Source organism: Rissa tridactyla, chromosome 18 (genome assembly GCF_028500815.1).
Source record: "Rissa tridactyla isolate bRisTri1 chromosome 18, bRisTri1.patW.cur.20221130, whole genome shotgun sequence".
Lineage (NCBI taxonomy): Eukaryota > Metazoa > Chordata > Aves > Charadriiformes > Laridae > Rissa > Rissa tridactyla.
Window position 1 is genome coordinate 4802786 of NC_071483.1, and position 23721 is coordinate 4826506.

Consider the following 23721-nt stretch of genomic DNA (forward strand, 5'->3'; position numbering starts at 1 on the left):
CAGCGATGACTGTGTTGGATGAGACTTGGACCCCTGGGGAACATCTCCAAGGACACCCTGCGCCGCTCATCACAACCCTCCGGAGATGCGGGTGCCGGAATCGCGAGCTCGCATCCCGCCGCGTCTGCCAAGGGAAAAAGGCTCACGAGAAGGCGAGCTTGGCACATTTTTCCCGGCTAACGCTGCCTAAACGTGCCAGCGGTGCCCGCGTTTACAGGGCGCTTTATCTCTGCTGAGCTCAGCGCAAACCTTGCCCGTCCTGGAATCTGCCCAATTTATCCTCATTTTTACGGCCGGTGGGGAGATAGATGAGAGTTGATGTGCCAAAGGCTGCGCTCCGAGTCAGCGGGGAGAGCCGGAGCCAGATCCTCACCCTCCACCTCCCGTGTCTCCGAAGGGCCGCTCCCTGGCCGGAGCCGCGGGGAGGATTTCCAAAGGTTTACGGGCAATTTTTTGCATTTCCCAGCCAGATCTTGGGTGTAAGAAATGGCTGGCTCCTGCCTTTATCTGCTAGCACAGGCTTCCTTCCCTCCGCGGTTTATCCACGGCTTCTAAAGCAGTTTGAATGTTTGCAGAAAGATATATATGTATATATATATTTAATTTATTTGGGGTTGTGATTGCTTTACTTCTATATCCGAGCTTTAGGAAAATATGGTTTTGACGGTAACTGAACACACTTAAATATTAAATACTGATCTCAGCCACCTGCTAGTAACGAAATCAAGGTCGAAAAGGAGACTTCCAGATTTTTGGTCGGTGTTTTTCCCCGTTCCCGGCAGAAATCTCTTCTCAAGAGGCAGAAGCTCAAAATTCCCGGAGCTGGAGGTGGTTGGGTTTCCAGGGCGCAACGAACACGTCTCGCAAAGCGATTTCTTGAGATCTGCTAACCACGAGGATTGAATCCATGTATTTATTTATTTATTTATTTATTTAACGTCATTAACTCGAATAAATATCTCCTTTCCAAACTTGCAGGCCCCCTGGCAAAGACCAGAAACTTTAGCAGGCAAATGACTACGACCAGTTTTGCAGCCTGACAGCAGGAATGAACTGACTTAACCCGCCGGTAATTACCCACAAGGTAATTACCCACAGACCCGCTCCCTTCCATTCCTCCCTAATTACTGGGGCTTTCTGGGAGCGCTGGCTCGGGCGGGCGGCGCGTCCTGGGGGCAACAGGCTTTAAAATTGCCTGTAAAAACCAAACGCTTAGGATTTTAACGTGGGTTTTTTGTTGTTTTTTTGGTTTTTTTTTTTTTTTAAGGTTTCGGTAAGGTGCGGTTTTGTAGCTGGGGGTGGAGAGGTGGACGCGAGCCTTGGGCAGGGAAGGGGAGGGAGGGAGGGAGGGGGCCGAGGAAACTGGGAGAGCGAAGGGAAACTTGGGGAGCAGCTGGGACCCCCGTAGAAAACAAGTGGGGTTTTCGCGGGGGGGGGAAACGCCCAGCGCTGCCCCGTCGTCTGCTAAGGGGGGAAAACCCGCACAGGCGATGAGACCCGCTCCTCTGGGATGCGGCTTTTCCCTTTTTCACGAGTTTTCCCTGAAGAAATCTCGGCTGCCCTTTGCCTCCTTCCAAAGGGAACCTCCAGAGCTCCGGGAGTCCAAAGGTGTTTTGGCTGTAACCCCCGTCCGTACCCGGGCCAGACCAGCCGTCCCCGTATTCAATTGCCGCTCCTGGAGCACGCGGGGATGGCGGCTCCCTCCCGAGGATCCTCCACCCATAAAAACCAGTAAAACCCCACCATTTCTGAGGTGTTTATCCTGCCGGACCCACATCCATCTCCCTGGAGCGAGGCGCTGAGCCTTCGCGGCTCCCGTCGGAGCGTTGCGGCGCCGAGGACCGCGTCGGGGTTTACCAAACTCTGCGGCTCCAAGGATACGGCTGCGGAGGAATCCCCCTTTTCCACCCCGCAAACCCTCTGGGCTTCCTTCTCCCAGCCCACCACGGCGGGGTGCCGGCGGGTTTTCCCTGTTAGTGGGGAGGCGGGGGGGGTGTGACCGGCCATGGTGGCCATCCACCTTTCGGAGGAGATGGATGGCCACCAGGAGCGGAGCACGTAAGGAAAGGAAACATGTAAAGAACAGTACGGGTCGTATCTGCTCTGGATGTGCCCGTCGGTCCCTGCGTGGTCTCTGCTGCTTCTCTTCACCCTCGGGGCAGGGGGGGGGTTTGGGCTGGTGAAGTCCCAGGTGGCCGGACAGGGCGACGGCTGTCCCCGGCCAACCTCGCTGTTTGCTCTAAGGTGACTTATCTTAAGGAATCCGTCTGGCCTTCCTGCTTAGCTTTCTTGGCCGCGCGCCGTTCGACTAAAAGCAAGACTTGTCCAGTCAGCGGCTTGCTAATGAGGGCACTGCCGAGCCCTAAATAACCACCGAGCCGTTGCGTGTTCCCCGTGGTTTGGGAAAACGGGGCGTTTGGGTTCGGCTCTTGGTTTCCTCTCTCTCGAGGGAATTTTGCCTCTCCTTTGCCCCCCTTTTTCCCGACGAATCCCGTAACGAGCCCAGCCGCGAGGCTGCTGTGTGCCCTGGTGAATCCCCGGGAGTTGGCCAGCGGGGAGAAACCCTCCTGCAGTCCTCTGTGCTTGAAAAATGAGTGCTGCTGAGCCCAAACTGAACCAAAAGATGGAACTTTAAGTGCTCTTGGGTGAGGCTGGTGGGCCAAAGGGACTCGAGAGATGCTGACGGTCGAGATCCTGCCTGCTAGCGCCCGTTTCTGGCACACGGCGTGGGTACAAGCCCCTGGCAGCTCCGAGGGGGTGGCAGGTCATTTTCTTCCGCCCGGGACGTGGCTGCTGGGAGCCTGAGCCGGCTGCTCCGTGGGCAGGAGCATCGCAAACAGGCCAGGAAAAGCGCTGAGCCCGCAGGTAACGTGCCGACGGCCTCTCGAGGGGCTGAGCCGGGGGGCTGCGGAGCAGATGGGGGATCCCGTGCTGCTCCTTATTGCCGAGCGAGTGCACTGCCCGGCTCGGCGACCGCCCGGCCGGGCTCAGCCCCGGCTCTGCAGGCAGGGGCCATGGCACATTCCAGTCCCACCAGACAGCCGGAGGCTCTGGATGATCCCACCGGACAGCCGGAGGCTCTGGGCAGCCAGCTGGGGGGTGAACATCCTTCTGGCACAGCCCTCAACCGTCTTCCGATGGGATATTTTTATATTAAATATTTGGCAGCGTCTCCAGCTGGACCATCGCCTGACACCACCCCCCCCCTCCCCACCGTGGGTCCCCAGGTCCCCCTCAGCCCGTCCCCCTCCTGTCCGGAACTTTCTGGGGGGCAGAAAGGGAAGAGCAGAGGGAGCCCCCCCCCCATCTGCTTTGCTTACACCACGTGTCTTTTGCTGCTGCGAAGCAAGAGGCGGCTTTTCGTCTCCGGGCTGATGTTTTCAGCCAAACCAAACCCAGAGCTCGTGGCCTCAGGTAGCCACAGCCCTGGTGCTGGCCGGGGACCATCTTGGCTCTTGTCCCCCCTTTCTCCGTGTGAGGCAGCTCCGGGGCTCCCAGCGGCGGTGGGAAAGGAGCCGGTGATGGAGCTGAACCGGGGTGACAGGGGCTGAAAGAGCATCCCTGGCCCTGGGGGGAGCGTGGGGCCGGGTTCCCCTCGGAGCAGGCACCTCTGGCGCCTCGGATCATCTCCAATTAAACCCCCAAATTGCTCCTCTCAAAGTTGCAAAGCCAGCAGCGGACACCTCGGGGTGGCCGGAGCCACCCGGCCTCCCGCGTCCCATCTGCGGAGCTTTTGCAAAACACCCCTAAAAATAGCGCGGGGCGTTTGCCGGCGGCGGGGACAAGGACGAGGAGCACTGGGGGCATTTGGGGACCTGCCGCATTCCCCCTCCCCGCAGGGGCTGGTGCAGCTGCCGGCGTGCCATGGCGCGGTGGCCACTGGCCATGCCGGCCATTGGCCGTGCCGCCGGCATCGTGCTGCCACGTTGGCTTCACCAGCAGGAGCCGGAGGAGGCTGTTGCCGGGCAAAACCCGAGTTGTTTGTGCAGCGGCTCCCGTTTGCTGGACTTTGCCATGTGCGGGCTGTCAAGCGGCAGCAGGTTGTTATCGGCGCTGCTGGCTGGGGCCGCCCCTGGCTGGGGTTTTGTTATTTTTTTTATATATATATATATATTTTTTTTTTTTTACTGATTTTTCCTTCTTTCACCTTCTTTTGCGGGGTTTGGTGTCTGTTATTCAGGCGGAGGGGAGCTGGACGCCGTGTCGAGGGTGGGAGGGGGGAGCTGCAATGCGACGCGACTCTCGGGGGTCTTTTTCTGCCCCCGGGTGACTCCAAATGCTCCGTGTGAAGCTGGAGGCGGGGGGGACGGGGGACAGCGGGGTGGCGGCGGGGGGGACACGGCGATTGCTCACGGCCACGCGGAGCCAGGCTCTGTGCAGGTGGTGGGATTTCGGACAAAGACCCACTGCCCGTAAAAGTGCCCCTTTGCCATCGGGTTTCTTTTCCCCTTGGTCCCAGGGGACATTTTCTGTCGTCCCCCCCCCGGTGGTGTCACAGGCTGGGGACATTTACCGCCCCCCCCCCCCGGTGTCACAGGCTGGGGACATTTTCCACCCCCCTCCCCCCCTGTATCACAGGCCAGGGACACATTTTCTGTCCACCCCCCCCGTGTCACAGGCTGGGGACATTTTCTCTCCCCCCCCCACCGTGTCACAGGCTGGGGACACATTTTCTGTCCACCCCCCCCGTGTCACAGGCTGGGGGCATTTCCCCACCACCCCCCCCGCCCTGTCACAGGCTGGGGACATTTTCTCTCCCCCTCCCCGTGTCACAGGCTGGGGACGGCGCCGCAGCGGGTCTGTACGGGGGGGTCCCGCCCTTCCTCTCGTCCCACAGACCGCGGGACACGCCCCCCCCCCACCTCCCGACATTGCTCCCCCCACCCCCAGCGGGCTCGGGGCGGTGGCCACCGAGCTGCAGCCCGGCCCGAACTACAACCCCCAGCACCCCCCGCGCCGCCGCTTCCTATTGGCTGACGGCACGCCTCGCTCACGCCCCCTCCCCCGTTTCCACCAATGGCGGAGCGGGGGGGCGGGGCCGCCGCGCTATGAAAGCTGGGGGGGGCGCGGGGCGCCGGGGCCGCGGGGAAGGTTCTGGAGGCCGGGGGTGGGGGGCCGGGGACCCCCGGGGACGCTCCGCAACCCCGGGGGAGGGGGGGGGCGGGGTGTGAGGTTTGCGTGGGGTGGTGGTCCCCGGTCCGTGCCCGCCGCCTAGCGCCCCCCCCCCCCCCCCCCCCCCCGCTGCCATGCTGGTGGCCGGCTCGCCGTGCCCCCCCGCGGGGCTGGAGGAGTACCGGGGCGGCGAGGTAAGGGCTCGGCTCGGGGGGGGGCTCGCAAGCCCGAGGTGTCCCCGGTTTGCATACCTCCCCCCGCCCCCGGCTTTGTCACCCGGGATGGGACGGGGTGCTGCCACCCTGCAGCCCGCCCGGGGGGGGTCCCCCTGCCCCGGGACCGCTGTGTCCCCCCATCCCCATGTCGTCGTCGTCCCCCCCCCGGGGGCCGTCTCCCCCTTTGCAGGGTCGGGACACGTAGGGACATGTCGGAACTGCAGAAATAACCCTTTTGCTCATTTGCAGCGAGCCAGAAAATAAAGGGTGCTGGGGTGGGGGAGCAGGTTGGGGCTGATGGGAGCCCACCCCGGGGCTCTTGGGGACAGGGTGGCCCTCTCCGGGCAAGGGGACGTTGGGGTGGCTGGGTGGGGAGCTCTGGGGGTGGCCCCGACCCTCCAAAGGCTGGGATGTGTGTGGGAGCCGGGCAGGGGGTCCTGCCTGCGGGAGGCGAAGGGAAACTGAGGCAGGGGGTGGCCGCGGGGTGTGACCACCAAGGTCGGGGCTGGGGGGCTCCGGGGGCTCCGTCCGGTCGTTCTGCACCTGCTGCCGTTCCCGGGATGGGTTTGGGGTCTCTCTGGTGTCCCCGTTAACCCAGAGCTCTGGGACACCCCTCGGCATCGCCCAGAGCTTTTGCCTTTGGGGGTCCAGTGCACAAACTGGAGCCCCCAGGTGCCCGGGGGGGCTTTGTGGGACCTCCCTGGCCCTCCCAGGCAGCGGGACCCGTCTGCGACTTCAGTCCCCCCCCACCCTACTGAGTTCCCTGAAAAGTTGGGAATTGCCTCTATTTGTAAGACTTTTGTTTTTCTTTTCCCCTTTTCCAGAAAAAAAACAAAAAGGGCACAAAATTTTGCGGCTTTTTCCTCTTCCTCCTGCGTTTCCCCTTCCCTCTGTCCCCAGCGGGGAGGTGTCCCCAGGGACGGCCGGGTGGCTCTGCCGGCGGGGAGTCGCCGGCTCCCCAAATAGCCGCGTCACCCCCATGTAGCCGCAGGGACGGTCGCTCCTGGCGTGGGGCTGGAAGCTGGAAACCCTGGGACAGGGGGTGGGAAATACCCCAACCAGCAGCGGTGCCGGTGGGGGCGGGGGGCAGGGGGGAAATCCCCCTCTGGAACGTGTCCTGGTGGGAGATGAAACCTGAAACTGGTGTTTTGGAGCAAACTGGGGGCAGGATGGTGGCGGGGATGTCACCGGCGTCTAGCAGGTACCGCCGAAACTCCGTGGGCTGGGGGGGACCTTCGCGCCCACCGCGAAGGCGCCTCGGTGGGGTTTGCAGGGCTGGCTCGTCCCGCTCTTCTCCGACAAGCCCCGTCAGGTTTTTGGGGCGAGGCGGGGTGGGATTTGGGGGTCCCTGGTGTTGGAGCGGGGGGGTGGTGGCAGCTGGGTTTGCTTTCCAGGGGTGGCCGTGGCTTGTGCCAAAGGGCTTGTCCTGGCCCGTTGGCTCCGTGCGTCAGGGGGGCCGAGACCCGGCACTGCTCTCGCCCCCTGGTACGGCCCAGGACTGGCCTCCTGCCCCATTTTTTTGGCAGGAACGGGGTTTTGAGGGCTCTGCCGGGCAGCTGCGATGGTGTTTGTTTAACCTCGCCTTATCGGGAATGGTTTTTCTGACACCTGACTAAGCACTGGCCCCAGCGCCGGCGGGGGCTCACCGCTCGGCACACCCATCCTCCCGCTCCCGGGGGGTCAAACTCCTTCCCCCGCTGTCTCCGTTGAGACCCTCCACCCGCCCTGTGCCAGCCGGAGCTTGGGAGTAGGTCGCATGGGTCAGGGCATCGCCTCCGTGCCTCAGTTTCCCCATCGGCAGGAGCAGGAGGCAATGCCCTACGCGGGGGCGGCGCGGTGGGGGTTAACGACAGCACCCCTGAGGATTGCTTAGTGCAGCAAAATTAACGAGCCTCTGCCCAGGGGTGATTAAAATCCACCTTCAAAGGTCACCCTGAGCTGTCACGGAAAGCAGCGGGGTGAACCGAGCTCGGAATTCCTGCCGTCTCCGTCCCGGGAATTTGCCTGCTGGGATCTCTCCGTTGCCGTACCCCCCCTGCGGAGCCTCTTGGAGCAGCAAAGGAGCTTTTTCTCCCCAAACCGTGAGTCAGTGCCGAACCGGCTCAGCGCCCGGAGCGGCGATGGCAGCAGCCTGCTCCCGCTGGCACCCCGGTCCCGCGTCCGCGGTGACTCAGGGCAGGAGCATCCGTCTGCTGGGAGCCGTGGGAGCCCTGGGATGCGGGCACTGCTGGCTTCGCTGGGGGGGGGGCTGCGGCCCGGTGCCAGCCCGCGGCGTGCTGTGACACGTGCGGAGCGCGTGGCGGTGGCGACAGCTGCTGCGTGGTCACCTCCTGCCATTCCACGCCCCTTCCCCGCTCCGGAGAGGGTGCCAGGCTGTGCCCGATGCCACCGCGGTCGTTTGGAGGCAGCGGGTGGGAGAAGGCGCCCGCCATCGCCGGGACTGTGCCTGGCTCCAGCTCTTGGGTCTCCGTCCCAGTGCCAGCCGTGGGGGCTCGTCCCCTCGCAGGGCATCGTGGAAAAGACGCCCCGGGAGAAGCGGCTCCCGGCCCAGTGGCTCCATGGCCAGAGAGTGGGTCATGCCGTCCTGCCATCGGCATTCCCGGTTGTGCGTGTCCGGGGTCCAGGCACCCTCCTCCTGCCGCCACCGTCCCCCCTGCCGTGACATGTCCCGTCTCCTGCAGGTGAATCCCGACAGCGGGACCCTCACTACCACCGTGCCACCGCCTGTCCTGCGGAGGGTGGGGGGGCTCATGGCGCTGGGTGCTGAGCACCGGGGGGGCAGGGGGGTTTGAACTTCCCCGTCGTTACTGGGCTGGAGGGGGCCGGGGTGTGTGTGTGGGGGGGTGTCCGGCTGTGCCGTCGGCTTTGGAAGGCTTCTTGGTTTTGGAAAACGCCGCTGGGTGCCGTGCTTGGTTTTTCCCTGCGTGGATGCCGTGGGTTTTCCCAGCCCTGGGATGGCGGTGAGGGGTGGGGGGGGGGTGGCCGTGCCCTGCCCGCCCCCGTGGGTGGAGGGGGGTGATGTAGGGAAGGGAGAACGGGGGGCACCGGGAATCGCCTGGCTGCAGCGCGGCCGGTGGGATGGGGGGAGCATCTGCCTGGCTGAGCCGTGGGAGGGAGGAATGCAATAAAACGAGGGTCGTGCCATTGTTGTCCCGTCCCCCCACCCCCCGCCAGCCCCCCAGGACAGCAAGAACCTTGCAGACCAGCGCGGCTCCCGCTTCGGTCACTTCACCCAGTAACTGGGTTACTGGGTGAAGGCTGCCCGCTTCCAGTCGGGAAGAGCGTGTGGGCAGCACCCTGCTCTCACGGCTGGGGATGAGCCCTTTATTTTGGGGGGGCCGGCAGGGGCCAGGCACACCTTTGCTGGGACAGGGTGCCTGGCTCTCTCCGTGCCCCCAGCGGTGCAAACGGGGGTGACCAGTGGCCATTGCCTGGCCCATGCCCATCTCCTGGTCGTGTCTCTCCCTGCACCCGGAGCAAAGCAGGGTGCAGGTCTCCACCGGCCGAGGCATCCCTTGGGATGGGCCGCGGGAGCCTTGCCGTGTCCGGCGCCGTGGGTACGGCTGCTGCTGGCTCGGCCTCCCCCCGTGGCACCACTGGTCCCCACTGGGTTTGCGTGGGGGGGGGGAAAACGTGTGCCATGGGGGAACATATGCCATGGGATGGAGTGGGGTGGTCGTGGGCATCCCGGGGCGCTGAGATCCTGTCCACTCCCTGGGCAAGCAGATCCGGATCCGGGGCTCGCATCCTGCTTGGGGCTGGGCTGCCATTCAAAGGTCCCGGCGGAGGTGACCCCGTGCTCGGGGACAGGTCCCAGCTTCACGGTATCACCCCGGCTCCTGCTGGCAGAGGGACGCCGGGGGTTTTCCGCAGGGAATGGGCAGAGGAGGCTGGTGCTTCCCCGCCCGGAGCGGGGCCCTGGGCACCCCCTCTGCGGTGGCGCCGGTATCCGGAGCGTGGGCTGGAGGACGCCGAGCTGCGGGCGTTCGTCTGCTGGGTGCCCTTTCTGCTCCCGCTGCCCTGTCTCGGTCCTGGTCCCACTCAAACACCGTGTCCCCCCTGTATGTGGGGACACCGTGCATCCCCCCCCACTCCTCCACCCCCCCATCCCTCTCTCCTCCTTCCCAGACCTGGGAGCACTTGAACCCTTTTCCACCCTCTTTTCTCCCACCCCCAAACCAAGTTCTGGGTTCTCTGTAGGTGTTTTGCAGGGATTATTTTAGCTCTCGGGGCTGGGTGCTCTGTGTGTGTGTGTGTGTGTATATGTGTCCCCCCCCAGCCCCGGCCTGCGGTTGGCACCCATGGGTGCCGCTGTGATGCGGGCGCAGCCATGTCCCCTGCACCACTGCCAAGTCGGGAGCTGGTGGGATGCTGCGTGGGGGAGGATTCAGGCTCTGCTGCATCCCCGTGTTTCAGCTCTGGAGGCGGGGGGTGGTGGTGGTGGTGGGGGGGGGGTCCCCACGGCCACTGAGCCCCCCCCCACCCCCGCAGCAGGAGGGCTGGGGTGAGGGGAGGGGGGGTGCGATCCCGATCCCGTTGCACTCCTGCTTGCGGCATCCCCGTCGCTGCCCCCGGGTGCACCCTGCTTGGGCGCTGGCGGGGAGGAGGAAAATTATCTGCTAGGAGAAAATACAGCGTGGAAACGCTCTTCCCTGGGGAGCTGGGGGGGGTATGGAGCGTGGGGGGGGGGAGGAGGGGGTGTCAAAAAGGAGCTGAACCCTGTGCCGGCAGCGCGGAGAGCAGCAGCCGCCCTGTGCTGGGGTTGGGGGGGCGGTGGGGGGGCTTTTTTCTGTCTTAACTGCATTAACGGATTTGGGGAGGGAGGGAGAAATCCCCGGTGGAGACGTTTGTGGGCGTTTTGTGGCCGGGGGTGGCAGCGGGGCCCCCGGGCACCCTGTTTATGGTGGCCGTCGGCCGTGGCTCTTCCCGGGGACCCCCCTCCCCGGGCTCCGCTTGTCCCCCGTGTTTTCCCATGGAGGTGGTGAGCCCAGAGCCGGGGGGTGTCTCCGCTCTCCTGGCCCGTGTCCTGGCGCGGCCCGTGGTCCCCGCGTGTCACCTCTCCCCGGGGTGTGTGTGTGTGTGGGGGGGGGGGGTGCGGAGCAACACCCCTGCCCGATTTCATCAGGTGCTGCCCGGCCTGACGCAAGGGCGTGGGGGCGATGGCCGCGCGTCCCCGTGGCCCGTGCAGGGGTGGCTGCCTGAGTCACCCTTTCCGGTGACACCGCGCTCGTCACACCGGTGGCACGTCCTCGTCCCGGTGGTGGCTGCCGGTTGCCCCGGTGCCGGGCTGAAGCCACCGCTCTTTTCCTTCCTAGGAGGGAGAGGGGAAGGGTCCCAGCGCCTTCATCCCCCTGGGAGAGGTAAGAGCCATGGGGGATGGTCTTGGGAGGGGGTGTCCCTCCCTGCTGGGGGGGCTCCTCCGTCCCTCTCTGCCCTGGGTTTGGCGGGGGGGGGGGCTGTTAAGGAAGGATTCCCACCCCCCCATCCCGATTGCTAGTGCCCGGCTGGGGTGGGATGGGGAAGGGTCACCCAGGCGCGGGTGTCCCTGTGGCAGCGGGGGGGGGTGTCTTGTTTTGGGGGATTGGGGGGGGGGGCAGTTGTTTTTTCCTGCCCCAAGTCCCTGCCCTCCCCGTGCCTCAGTTTCCCCGCTCAGCCAAACGCAGTTGTCTTTCCCCTGTGCTGCAAAGGCAGCCCCCATCCTACCCTATCGTGTCCCCCCCCCCAAAAAAAAAAACCCCACTGTGCCCTGAGATCCCCGGGGCTCCTCATGCCGGGGCACCCTCAGCCCTATCTCGCACCCGGCCTCGGTTTCCCAGATGGTTCCTCCTTGTCGGAGATAACGCCGTGGTTTCGTCACCGCGGTGGGGGTGGAGAGGCTGGAGGGGGGGGGGGTGTGGGGGGGTGTGTGGGGGGGGCGGTGGCTGAGCCCCATCTCCTCCCCGCTGCGCACCAGCACCCAAATAAACAACCCACCCCTCGGGCTGAGCCGTCTGGGCTGTGCGGGGTCTGCTATGGAGACCCCCCGTCACCCCCAGCCCCCCGGGGCCGGGAGGGGGGAGACGGGCAGCGGGGGCTACCGGCGGTGTCCCTACCGGGCAGCGGGGACAAAGGTGGGCACCTCCCACGGGGTGAGCATCCGATGCGGTGGGATGGGTGCTCCGGGGTCCTGCTTGATGGGGAAAAGGTGTGTGTGTGGGGGGGGGGGGGGGGGTCTCCTTCTAGGTTAGAGGGGGGCTCTAACTCACAGCCCTTCACACACGCACACACACACACACCCCTCGCCTCCTCTCCCCATCCTGGCAGATCCTGCAGGACGGCGCGGAGAGCAGCCTGCGGCAGCTCCTCATCGAGGCCTTCGTCTCGGCGGGCAGGGTGGACAACATCACCATGGTCATGGGGCTGCACCCCCAGTATCTCAGCAGCTTCTGGAAGACCCAGTCCCTCCTGCTGCGCATGGACGGGCCCCTGCCCTACCACAAGCGCCACTACATCGCCATCATGGTGAGGATCGGGGGGAGGGAGGGGGGGTGCCGTGGGGTGGGGGGGTCCCGTGGGGTGGTGGGGGGGGTGTCCCGGGGGGTTATTTGTGGTCGCAGCACCTCCACTGGGTTTTGGGGCAGGAAAGCATTTAGGACCCCGCAGGTGGGTCGTGGCGTGGCGTGTTCCCCCCCCCCCCCCACCCCCCCCCCCCCCCGATCTGTGGTCCCAGAGGCTTGGAAACCCCTTGGAGTTGGTGCCATGGTGCCCACCCAGGGTACCCCAGCACCCCTCCCCTCCAGGGCGCCTGGGGACCAGCATTGATGGGGGAGGGGGGCGCAGGGAGAGACCCCTGTGTGGACTCTCTTCCCTAGGGAAAACCCTCCAAGGGCGATGTGTGTGTGTGTGGGGGGGGTGTCTCCCTGCCTTGGCTTCTCCAAGGGCTCGTAGCAGGGTTGGGGGTCCCCTGGCCGGTGCCGGGGGCTGACTGCCCAGCTCTCCCCAGGCAGCAGCCCGGCACCAGTGCTCCTACCTGGTGGGTTTGCACATGGGGGAGTTCCTGCAAGTGGGGGGCAACCCGACCTGGCTGCAGGGGCTGCACTGTGCCCCCCAAAAACTCAGGAACCTCAATGAGATCAACAAGCTGCTGGCCCACCGGCCCTGGCTCATCACCAAGGAGCACATCGAGGTGAGACCTGATGCTGCCAGCGCGGATCCCCCCCCCCTGCCACCCCCCCCAAACACTCTAATTTTGGGGGACTTGGCCCCAAGGGCCACATCCCTGATTGCACCAACGCCCCCCCCCCCCCCGATTTAACCCTTTTGGGGCTGAGGGAGTCTCTGAGGTGGTTTATGGGGGGGCGCATCCCGAATCCCCTCCTGTCTCCCTGCCCTTGTCTTGCCCCGGCTCTGGGGTGCGGTGGGGGGGGTACGGTGGGGGCGCTGGGGGGGGGGGGGTTGTCTCTCCAACCCCGTGGGCTTTGCAGGCTCTGCTGAAGACGGGGGAGAACAGCTGGTCGCTGGCGGAGCTGGTGCAGGCCCTGGTGCTCCTCACCCACTACCACTCGCTCGCCTCCTTCGTCTTCGGCTGCGGCATCAACCCCGAGGAGGAGCAGGATGGGGGGCACGGCTGCCGGCCCCCCTCGCCCCACAGCGACAGCAGCCCTGCCTCTGACGACAGCTCTGGGGTAAGGCGGGGAGGGGGGGTTTGCCTTGCAGGGGAGGGGGGTGTGGAGTGGGAAGGGAGGGCATGGGGGGCGTTTTATGGGAAGAATCTCCCCAGGGAAGTAGCGGATTCCTCAGTGTTGGATGCTTTTAAGATTCAGCTGGGCAGGGTGCTGGGCCCCCTTGTCTGGACAGTGCTTTGGCCAAGAGAGGTTGGACCGGGTGGTCCTTGTGGTCCTTTCCAACCTGGTGTTCTGCGGTTCCTATGATTTATGGTGCTTCTCACGGGGAACTGCCCCAGGGCCTTTTATTGGGAACAGCAGGTGCTTTAGGGCTGCGCCGTGGCATCCTCCGCGCCGTGGCATCCTCCCCAGGGCTTGTCCCCTTCTTCCCAACCCTTGGGATAAATCACAAGAGCAGCTGAGATCTGGGCAGGACAAACCTCCTTTGTCCTGCAAACAGTTCTTTAGAGCAAGCCCTGGGGTTGCTCCAAGTGACGGCAGAGCGGAGAGCGGCTCCGTGCTCCTCTGGGCTGGCAAATCCCTCTGCAACCTTGCTCGACCCGGGGCAGCGTTGACTCTGCCCTCTGCTTCTCCAGGGCAAGGACGCCATGCGGGAGGTGGAGGCGCTGATGGAGAGGATGAAGCTGCTGCAGGAAAGCCAGCTGGAGGAGGAAGGTGTCACACAGGAGGAGATGGCGACGCGCTTCGAGCTGGAGAAGACGGAGAGCTTGCTGGTGGCTCCGGCGGGTGAGGAGGTGGAGGGGGGGGGACAGCTGGCTGGGGACGGGGTCCCCGGGGGCTGGGGAGGTCGCAGGGGACTGGGGAAGGAGCCGGCGTCTGCCCGTGGTGCAGCACGATCAGGCCCCCAGCCGCAGGGCTGGCTCTCTCCGGGGTCCCGCCACGTCGCTGACGGCCGCTGCGGTGGTGCCTTGTAGATATTGCGGATCACTCCCTGCAGTCCAACGTCCTCTGCTTCGTGGAGGACCCCGACTTCGGCTACAAGGACTTCACGCGGAGGGGCGAGCAGGCGCCCCCCACTTTCCGTGCGCAGGTGGGTGCTCAGTGTCCCGTGGCGGGGAGCTGGGTGGCAGGTCCTGCTTGTCTCTTGGTCCCAGGGTCATTGAGGAGGGTGTAGTGAGGTGAGGGTCAGTAACTTCTCCCAGGGAACAGGCGATGGGACAAGAGGAAATGGCCTCAAGTTGCGCCAGGGGAGGTTTAGGATGGATATTAGGAACAATTTCTTCACCAAAAGGGTTGTCAAGCGTTGGAAGAAGCTGCCCAGGGCAGCGGTGGAGTCGCCATCCCTGGAGGTGTTTAAAAGCCGGGCAGATGTGGTGCTGAGGGACATGGGGTAGTGGTGGCTTTGGCAGTGTTGGGGTGATGGTTGGGCTCGATGATCTGAAAGGTCCCTTCCAACCTCGACAATTCCATGACTCTGTGACAGTGTGGGTGCAGGGGACGAAGGGCTGGGACCAGGCTGGAGCTGTCTGAGCAGTGCGACCAGATGCTGATAGTTGAGGGAGTCAACATGGGGACAGCAACAACTCCAGCTTGTGTCCCTGGCTTTGAAGGGACCCCTTGTTTCCCCGTCAAGCCCCTACTCCAGCATCCTTTCTCCGGCAGGATTACACCTGGGAGGACCATGGCTTCTCGCTGATCAACCGTCTCTACCCCGATGTGGGGCAGCTCCTGGATGAGAAGTTCCAGGTGGTCTACAACCTGACGTACAACACCATCGCCATGCACTGCGGCGTGGACACCTCCATGCTGCGCAGGGCCATCTGGAACTATGTTCACTGCGTCTTCGGCATCCGGTAGGTCCCCGAGCCATGGATGGAGCCTGTTCTCCACCTTGGGTAGAGCCCGTGAGCAGGTCCAGCCTGGGGCCTGTGGCTTGGTCTTGCTGAGACTGTTGCTGCTGCTTAGACTGAGGCAAAGTGATAGAATTGTAGAATGGTTTGGGTTGGAAATGATGTTAAAGCCCACCCAGTGCCACCCCCTGCCCTGGGCAGGGACACCTCCCACCAGCCCAGGTTGCTCCAAGCCCCGTCCAACCTGGCCTTGAACCCCTCCAGGGATGGGGCAGCCACAGCTTCTCTGGGCAACCTGGGCCAGGGGCTCACCGCCCTCACAGCAAAGAATTTCTTCCCAAGATCTCATCTAAATCTCCCCTCTTGCGGTGTAAAACCCTTCCCCCTGGTCCCATGGCTCCCCTCCCTGCTCCAGAGTCCCTCCCCAGCTTTCCTGGAGCCCCTTTAGGGACTGGAAGGGGCTGGAAGGTCTCCCCGGAGCCTTCTCTTCTCCAGGCTGAACCCCCCCAGCTCTCTCAGCCTGTCCCCACAGCAGAGGGGCTCCAGCCCTCCCAGCATCTCCGGGGCCTCCTCTGGCCCCGCTCCAACAGCTCCGTGTCCTTCTGCTGTTGGTGCCCCAGCGCTGGAGGCAGGACTCCAGGTGGGGTCTCCCCCGAGCGGAGCAGAGGGGCAGGATCCCCCCCCTCGCCCTGCTGCCCACGCTGCTGGGGATGCAGCCCTTTTCATGCTGTTGGGGGGCTGGGTTTAAGTCCAGAAAGACCCCCGGAGGGTGCGAAAGGGCAGGGGTTATGCCCGGGGTAACGTCCCCGCTTCCCTCCCCCAGCTACGACGACTACGACTACGGGGAGGTGAACCAGCTCCTGGAGCGCAGCTTGAAGATCTACATCAAGACGGTGGCCTGCTACCCGGAGAAGACGACCAAGCGGATGTACGCGCAGTTCTGGAGACACTTCAAGCACTCGGAGAAGGTGCTGCCCCATCCCTTCCCTTCCCGGCAGGGCGATGGGGGGGTGCTGAGCCCCCCCCCCGCCCCCCCACGGTGCCCTGACATTGCTCTCTCCGCGTTAGGTGCACATCAACCTGCTCTTGCTGGAGGCTCGGATGCAGGCGGCTCTGCTCTACGCCCTGAGAGCCGTCACCCGCTACATGACCTGACCGGCCTCTGCTCCCTCCTCTTCCTCCTCCTCCTCCTCCTCCTGCCCCAGGTTTGGGGAAAAGGCCAGGAGGGAGCTGGTGCCTTAAAGACTCTGCTGGAATATTGTCTCCCCCCTTAAGGGTCTGGAGCTGCTGGAAGGAAAGATGGGGGGGCATCCCTGCCCCTCATTCCAGGAGATGGGATCCCCAAGGAGCCGTCGGCGTTGGGAAGATCCCGGAGTGCTGCCCTGGGCTTGGCAGAACTGGGGGTGCTGGGCTGCTCCGCGCCCTTCTTGGGGTGAGCCTGAGCGATGCCAAACCGGGGGTGTCTGTGGGTGCTGGCGTTACCCCTCGGTGACCCGTCCTGCCACCGCGGAGGACTGTCCTCGAGCCGGAGATCACCACGGGTATCGTGGGCTTCACCCCTGCTTTTATGGGGTCTCGTTGCGCTGGAAGATGCGCAGCTGCTGGTGGGGGATGCTGCCCGCCCCCGCACCCCCTGCCCCCCACATCTCTAGGGCACTGCAGGAGAGGTGGGAAGGGTCCGACCACCCCGTGGGGCAGCCCCCGGTGCCGCTCGTCCCCAAGCTGAATCCCCCCCTCCCCCCCCCCAATTTTAGCATCCGAATGGCTGGGGGGAGAGACTGCGGCTCCCCCCCTGCCCTGCCCCAGTGATTCTGCTGCCTTCAGTGACACGGGGACGTCCCCTCCGCGGCCGGGGGTGCCTGCCTGCGCCCCCTGCAATTTGGGACGCGAAGTGCCTCTTAACCTGGGTGCCGGGACAGGAGCAGGATGAAGGTAGAAGTGCCTGCTGTGTGTTTTATACCTTTTTTTTTTTGTTTCTTTTTTTTTTTTTTTTTTTTGGTTGGCATCATTTTTCAGCCACTGGCACATCTCCGCTGCCTCCACCTTCGGGGCTGTGCCAGGGCCGTGGCCGGGGGGGGGCTGCTGGTGGCTGAGGGTGACAGGGTGGGACGTGGGGTGGCCGTAGCTTTACCCAGGTGTGCCCGAGCATTTCCCAGCGGCGCGGGTCGCCCGGTGGCGGGGTGAGGGTGGTGCCCATTTGGGAGAGCCCCTGCTCCCGGCTCTGCTGGAGCGCGGGTCCGGGTCCAGCAGCATCGCCTGCTCTCGGTTTGTCTCTGCGGAACCTTAGCTCCAGTTAAGTTATTTCTATTTTTTTTTTTTGGGGGGGGGGTGGTGTATTTACTCCTGACTGGGCAGGGAAATGCTACTGTGACTTTGCTACGGATCTGGTTTGAAAAAATAAAATTATTCCTTTCCCCCCCCCGCCTTTTTTCCTTTTCCTTTCCTTTTTCCTTTTTCCTTTTTCCTTTTTCCTTTTTCCTTTTTCCTTTTTTCCTTTTTCCTTTTTCCTTTTTTCCTTTTTCCTTTTTCCTTTTTCCTTTTTCCTGCCACTTCCGCAGGGCAGAGCTGGGGTGAGCCGCAGCTTCCCTTTCCCCCTGCTCAGCCCCAGGGCCTGATCCTGCATAGCAGAATAGGGAATGGGGGTGTCCCACTGCTCCGGGAGCGACTGGGAGCAGCCCTGGGTTATCCAAGGGGACAAACTGGGGGCGGGGGGGGTGTCCATGCATTCCCGAGGGGATGGGCTCAGCTCCGGTGTGCCCCCGTTGCTAACTTCTTCTGGGTTCAGCACCCTCCTGGAAAGTTGGGATTTGGGGCGCCGACACTCGTCCTGATGCGGGTGTCCCATGGGATGCACCAGTCCTGCTCGGGGGGGGGGTGAAGCGGCACTGGGGGCACCCCAGCCCTGTGATGGGGAGCCCAGCACTTATCAGGGTGGGGGCAGGAGCCGCTGGCAGCTGCTGATAAGAGCCCTGAGGAGGGACCTGCCCGTCCCCCTGCTCCAGCCTGACGGACCCAGGGACGTCCCTGCGCCTCAGAAGCAGGGGGGGGCCCGATCCTGGTTCCGGGGCAGCTGAGACCCTCCGGTCCCCACGGACAGGTAGGACCCACCACCTTTCCCACCTGAGCGGGGACGTGGGGCTGGGGGCAGCGAGGCTGGATGGGGCTTGGTAAGGGTTTGCTGTGGGGGAGGGGGGGGGCAGAGCCTCTATTTGCACCATGCAGGGGGTGGGGGGGTGTTCTGGGGGCAGCTCAAGGGCACCGGGGAAACTGAGGCAGGGGAGCAGGTCTCCATTGGCTTTGCCGACGCCAAAGGTCCCCGGGCCGGCGTCCCCCTCCACGTTGTGGGTGACTGCGGGTGGGTTTAGCAAACATCTCGCTTACAAGACACCGGAGAACACCCACCCTGGGGTGGGGGGTGGCGGAAGGGCAGGGGGGGGCAGCCCTGAGGGCTGGCGATGCGCCGAGCGACGTTCCTGCCCTGAGTCACAGCCTCCAAATATTTCCCAGCGTGTTTTTTTCCAGCCCTGGCCCAGGAGGCTCGAGCCGCCGACGGTGCCTTCGGACTGCGAAAAGCAAAGTCGTCGTGTGTCGTGTCCCCGTCCCCCCCCCACACTGCTTCCCAAATGCTGTTATTTCCAGGGTGTCACCCAGCCGGAGAGGGGATGCCGCCACGCAGGGACTTGCGGGTGCTTGGGGGTCCCTGGGGCAAGGGTGGCACCTCCCTGCCCCCCGGCTCCGGTGGGTTTATTCCCCAAATATTATTTTTGAGCTTATTTTTAGGGAGGATGCTTTGAAATATTTCGACGCTGGTGCCTTTTCTACCCTAGATACGGAGGGGTCCGGCCGTGGGGACCTGATGTGGCTTGAGGTCCTGGGTGGGGGTGGCACCAGCTGCAAAGAGCAGGGGGGGGAAATTGTGTTTGTGTGTTGGTTTTTGGTTTTTTGGGGTTTTTTTTTTTTTTTGCAAAAAGAAGTGAGAAAAATGTCATCTCTTGGGGAACTGAAACAGCTCGGCAAATCAGAGCGTCGTTAGAAAAGGGTCAGGTCAATGGGGAGATTCTGGCCAAGGAGGGCTTTATTTTTTTATTTATTTTTTTTTTTCCCTGCTGCCTTCTGGCTCTCTTTGAGGCATCCGAAATATTTTGTTCAAAAGGAAGAAATCCTCCAACTACAGGCAGCGTTTCTGGTCATAAAGTCACGCTGGGAGGGGCTGAGCCTTTTGGGGGGGGAAAAAAAAAAAAAAAGAAGCGAGAGGGGAAAAAAAAAAAACCCTCCTCTCTTTTCTGCTGCAGTTTTTCCCCCCCAGCCCCCCAACCCCAGCGTGTCTGGCGAAATCGGCACCAGCGTCTTGTGGGGTCACTGCTCGGCGTCCCCTCCCCGTCTCACTTTTTCCCAGCGATATCAAATAACTGGGATGAGACCGAGCCCAATTTGGGAGTGGTGGTTTGGGCTCGGGGCGCAGGGGGCGTGAGCTCGGCTCACCTCCTCCAGTACTTAAATATATATATATAAAATAGATTATATATATTTTTATGTATATAAATATATAAAAAATAATTCTTTTTTTTTTCCTATATATACAAATAAAAAAAAATATATCTCCATGGGGATGTATCTGGGCTTTCGGGGTGGCCGGCGGCATCCCAAGCCGCAGCACCCCTCTCTCCCAGCCCAGCATCCCAAGGGTTTTTCTCCCCAGGAGACCTTTTGCAGCCCCATGCCGTGGCGTCGCGCCCCCCACCACCACCCTCACCCCCCCCTTTCAGCGGCCAGGAAGGGACAAAATATCTTTTTGTCTTCGTTTTTATTGTTACTGCCCGCCCCCTGCTGTGTTTGCAAGAGGACGGGGAGGTGACACCCCCACTCTGGGTGGGACGCCACCTCCCCCGTCCCTCGTCCACCCCATCTTTGCTGCTCCTCTCCTCCGCCGAGGCCCTATTGAAGTACCACCCCCCACCCCCCCGCTTTTCCCACCCCCACAGGCACCCGTGGGTGTTTTATCCTCATATTAAAAGCAGAGAAGCGGGTGCCCAGGACCCAGCAGCTCCCCCCTCCCCAAACTGGGAGCCGGTGCCTGGAACCAGCATCACCCTGAGCATCGCAGGGGGGAGGCGGCGGCGGCGGCGAAGCAGGAAAGCTCTTCAAAAGTGATATTTTTTTTTTTTTTAAATCCCTTTTTATTTTCCCCTACGCTCTTGCAAAGCTTGGCCTTAGCAGCGAATCCCGGGTTGGGCTCCAAATTTCCCTCCCCCCCCCCCGGCCAAGATTTATTTTAAACCCACAAAGGATTTACCGTGGGCACCCGGCGCTTCCCGTGACGGAGCAGCAGCACCCAGGCAGGACCGGCCCGTTGCTTTATTTTTCTCCCATTTTTCTGCTACGGTCCCAAATTTCTCCCATTTTTCCGCTCCGGCGCCCTCCTTGAACTCATCGGATCAGTTTTAAACACCCCCCCCCCCCTTCCTTTTTTTTCAGGTGGTCACAATTATAACCCAATAAATCCCTCACCCTGCGATTTGTACGCGCGCGTGTGTGTGTATATATATATATGTATCTATATAATTTATTGGCAGCTTTTCTTGTCCATCTTGCGGGGCAGAACGTGTGCTAATAACCTCCCTACCTGTAGCTCCTAGGTACGACCCCAACGCGTGCAATTTTTTCGCGCTAAAATTGCCCTCGATTTGGAAACGTTACGTGTTGGCGGTGTTTAAAACGCAGCGGCGCAATGGGAAAATTAATAATAATAATAATAATAATAATCGTGGGCTGTGCTGAATGAGCGTTTTAAGGTTGATGGAGGCCAAAGTGCTTTGCAAAAGGGACATTGTCGGGGTTGAGCCCCGATACGGGGAGGGTGCGGTGGCATCGCGCCGTGCCAAAGGGTTGTTTCTTGCTGAGCCCGACACCGAACCCAGCGGCAGGTGGGATTTGGTGCAGCCAGGGATGTCCTCACCCTGGAAATTGGCCGGGATGGGGCTCAGCACCCCCAGGGATTGGTGCGGGGCTGGAGAGGAGGGGGGGGAATATCCGTGCCGTGATTGCCCCGCGGCTGCCAGGGTGGGATGGAGAAATTTGGGATGGAAACCAGGCAGCTCCTCCAGGTGAGGGGGACGTGGAGGTTCAGCTCAAGCCAGGGTGATGGTGGGCGCAGTCTCTGCCCCATTTTCGCCCCAGTGCCCATGTCCTGGCCGTGCGCAATCCCCCGTGTCTCCCATGGGACGGCACATTTCCCAGCGGGGAGCAGCCGCCTGGGCAGTGCCTCGGCCGTGGTCGCCGCGGAATGGGATGGCATTGACCCCCACAGCCCCAGTGTTCCCAGTCCCTTCCCAGCAGTGGAGCCCCGGAGCTGCCCAGGGACCCCGGTGAGGGTTTTGCGGGGCGGTGGGTGGGTGGGTGGGTGGGAGGGAAGGGACCGGCCCCCGCTGGCTGCCTGAGCTCATGGGAACAGAATGTGTCCTGCCCATGGAAGCCCAAAAATATCCCCTGGCACCGTCCGTGCCCGGCGCCAGCCCTGCTTCCTCGCGTAACCCACACCGTGCCCAGCCCCGCCGGGGCTGCCAGCCTGCGGCCGTGCCACCAGGTCAGTGCCACGGGGTGGACGCTGTCGTCGGGGTCAGGCCGCCCAGCGTTTGCTTTTGCAGCCGGGTTTTACCCAGATACGTGGGTTTGCGCCCTGCCAGCACCCAGCCTGCACACCCAGGTGGGCACCTTTGGGTCCCTGGGGTGGCAGAAGCCAGCCCGCCGGTGGCCGGGAGCCAAAGTGCCTCCACAAGCCCCTCCAAATCAGCTCGATGCTTGCGGGCGCAGAGGGAAAGCTTGGCAGGGTGGGGGCAGATGAACACCCAGCCCTCTGCTCCTTTGCAGCAGGTAATAAGCTGTTTGCTGGGGATTTAAGAGTGACAATTCGGCTGTCACCGGGAAACCGACTCGCTGTCCTCACTGGGGACAAACTGGGCTTATCCCGGGGGAAATGCAGGCTCCGGGCACTGCGGGCTGTAAATCCCAACTGGCTGCTGGAGCATTTTAGTCCTTGAAAAACAGCCAGGCAGCAGCGATGGCACGGCGATGTGCGGGGAGGGCGGCCGTAATCCATTGTGTCCCCAAACTGCTGTCACCTCCCTCTGGGTGCCACCTTGCACCCCCAGCTCCATGCCAGCCGGGGGACGAAGCACCCCGATGGGTGCAAAGGGGTCCCCATCACATGCCCGTGTGACATTGGGGAACAAACCAGCTCCGCGGGCACCGCTCACCCCTCAACCCTCTATTTCTTTGCCTGCCCTGGGATTTTCAGCCCAAACGACCCCCGGCCGAGCGGTGCTTCCCGGCTGTGGCCCGGGGCGATCTTCCTACGGCCAGGTGGGACCGGCCCGGTCTGGAGGAGCTGGGGATGGAAGGGCCGGGGATGGAGGATCCGGGGATGAAGGAGCCGGGAATGGAGGGCCCGGGGACGGAGGAGCCAGGGATGGAGGAGCTGGGGATGAAGGGGCCGGGAATGGCAGGGCCGGGGATGGAGGAGCCGAGGCTGAAGGATCCGGGGTTGGAGGGGCCGGGGATGGAGGAGCCGGGGACGGAGGAACCCGGGATAGAGGAGCCGGGGATGTCCGGTCCCCGCCGCTCCCGGCTTTCCTGGGGCGGCAGCGCCGCTCGCTGGGGACCGTCAGCAGCGCGGCCAACCGCCCGCTGCAAACCTGCCCCACTGCAAAGCATCCCTGCTCCAAACCAGCCCCACGCCAAAGCATCCCTGCATCCCTGCTGCAAACCAGCCCCACTGCAAAGCATCCCTGCATCCCTGCTGCAGACCTGCCCCACTGCAAACCAGCCCCATGGCAAAGCATCCCTGCATCCCTGCTCCAAACCAGCCCCATGGCAAAGCATCCCTGCATCCCTGCTCCAAACCAGCCCCATGGCAAAGCATCCCTGCATCCCTGCTGCAAACCTGCCCCACTGCAAACCAGCCCCATGGCAAAGCATCCCTGCATCCCTGCTGTAAACCTGCCCCATGGCAAAGCATCCCTGCTGCAAACCTGACCCACTTGCAAACCAGTCCCCATGGCAAAGCATCCCTGCATCTCTGCTCCAAACCAGCCCCACACCAAAGCATCCCTGCATCCCTGCTGCAAACCTGCCCCACTGCAAACCAGCCCCCATAGCAAAGCATCCCTGCATCTCTGCTCCAAACCAGCCCCACACCAAAGCATTCCTGCATCCCTGCTGCAAACCTGCCCCACTGCAAACCAGCCCCACACCAAAGCATCCCTGCATCCCTGCTGCAAACCTAACCCACTGCAAAGCAGCCCCCATGGCAAAGCATCCCTGCTCCAAACCAGCCCCATGGCAAAGCATCCCTGCATCCCTGCTGCAAACCTGTCCCACTGCAAACCCACCCCACTGCAAATCTGCCCCACATCCCTGCTCCAAACCCGCCTCACTGCAAACCTGCCCTGCATCCCTGCTCCAAACTGGCCCGGCTGCAGCCTTGCCCTGCATCCCTGCTGAAAACCTCCCTCCTGAAAACCTTCCCCGCATCCCTGCTGCAACTCTTCCCTGCTGTAAACCTTCCCCACTGCAAACCATCTCCCCATCTCCCTGCTGCAAACCTGCCCCATAGCCCCACTGCTGGCCCCACTGCCAACCCTCCCTCTGTCCCTGCTGCCAACCCCACTGCAAACTGTCCCCATGTCCCCGCTGCCCCCCCCACTGCCAACCCTGCTGCCCGTTGGGAAAGGCCCCCCCTCATCCCGTTTTCTTGCTGAGAGGCTGGATCACGGGATGGCAGGGGGACAAGGGCGCACTCCAGGAACCAGAAAATGCGAGTTGCAGCCTTCCCTCTCCCATGCAGGATTTGGAGCATCCCTGTCCCTCCCGAGAGATCGGCAAGACCTGGCTGTCCCCCCTCGGTGCGGTGGGTCTCAGACCCCATCCCCAGCGCTCTCCCTG

The 23721-nt window shown here is 63.0% G+C and overlaps 2 protein-coding genes across 5 annotated transcripts in view; both read left to right on the top strand.

Annotated features, from left to right (window-relative positions):
- The first annotated feature begins 5231 nt into the window (after positions 1-5231).
- SESN2 (sestrin 2) lies at positions 5232-20302 on the top strand. 4 transcript variants are annotated; one of them, XR_008469789.1, is made up of 11 exons: positions 7889-8008; positions 10643-10687; positions 11631-11828; positions 12310-12492; positions 12791-12991; positions 13567-13717; positions 13906-14021; positions 14594-14784; positions 15605-15749; positions 15850-17878; positions 18304-20302. XR_008469789.1 is itself a non-coding variant. In XM_054223897.1 (10 exons), the coding sequence occupies exons 1-10, from the start codon at positions 5247-5249 to the stop codon at positions 15934-15936; spliced, it is 1377 nt and encodes a 458-aa protein (XP_054079872.1). In that variant the 5' UTR covers positions 5232-5246; the 3' UTR covers positions 15937-17199. The 4 variants fall into 4 exon arrangements, 3 of the variants coding, with proteins under 3 accessions (XP_054079872.1, XP_054079871.1, XP_054079873.1); XM_054223897.1 differs by lacking the exons at positions 7889-8008; positions 18304-20302 and adding an exon at positions 5232-5306 and having other exon boundaries at positions 15850-17199; XM_054223896.1 differs by lacking the exons at positions 7889-8008; positions 10643-10687; positions 18304-20302 and adding an exon at positions 11246-11455 and having other exon boundaries at positions 15850-17199.
- Positions 17796-23721, top strand: part of PHACTR4 (phosphatase and actin regulator 4) — an 80811-nt gene continuing 74885 nt past the window's right edge. Inside the window, exon 1 of the mRNA XM_054223887.1 lies at positions 17796-17878. The gene's annotated coding sequence lies outside the window, so the exon portion shown is untranslated. The remainder of the gene's footprint in view (positions 17879-23721) is intronic.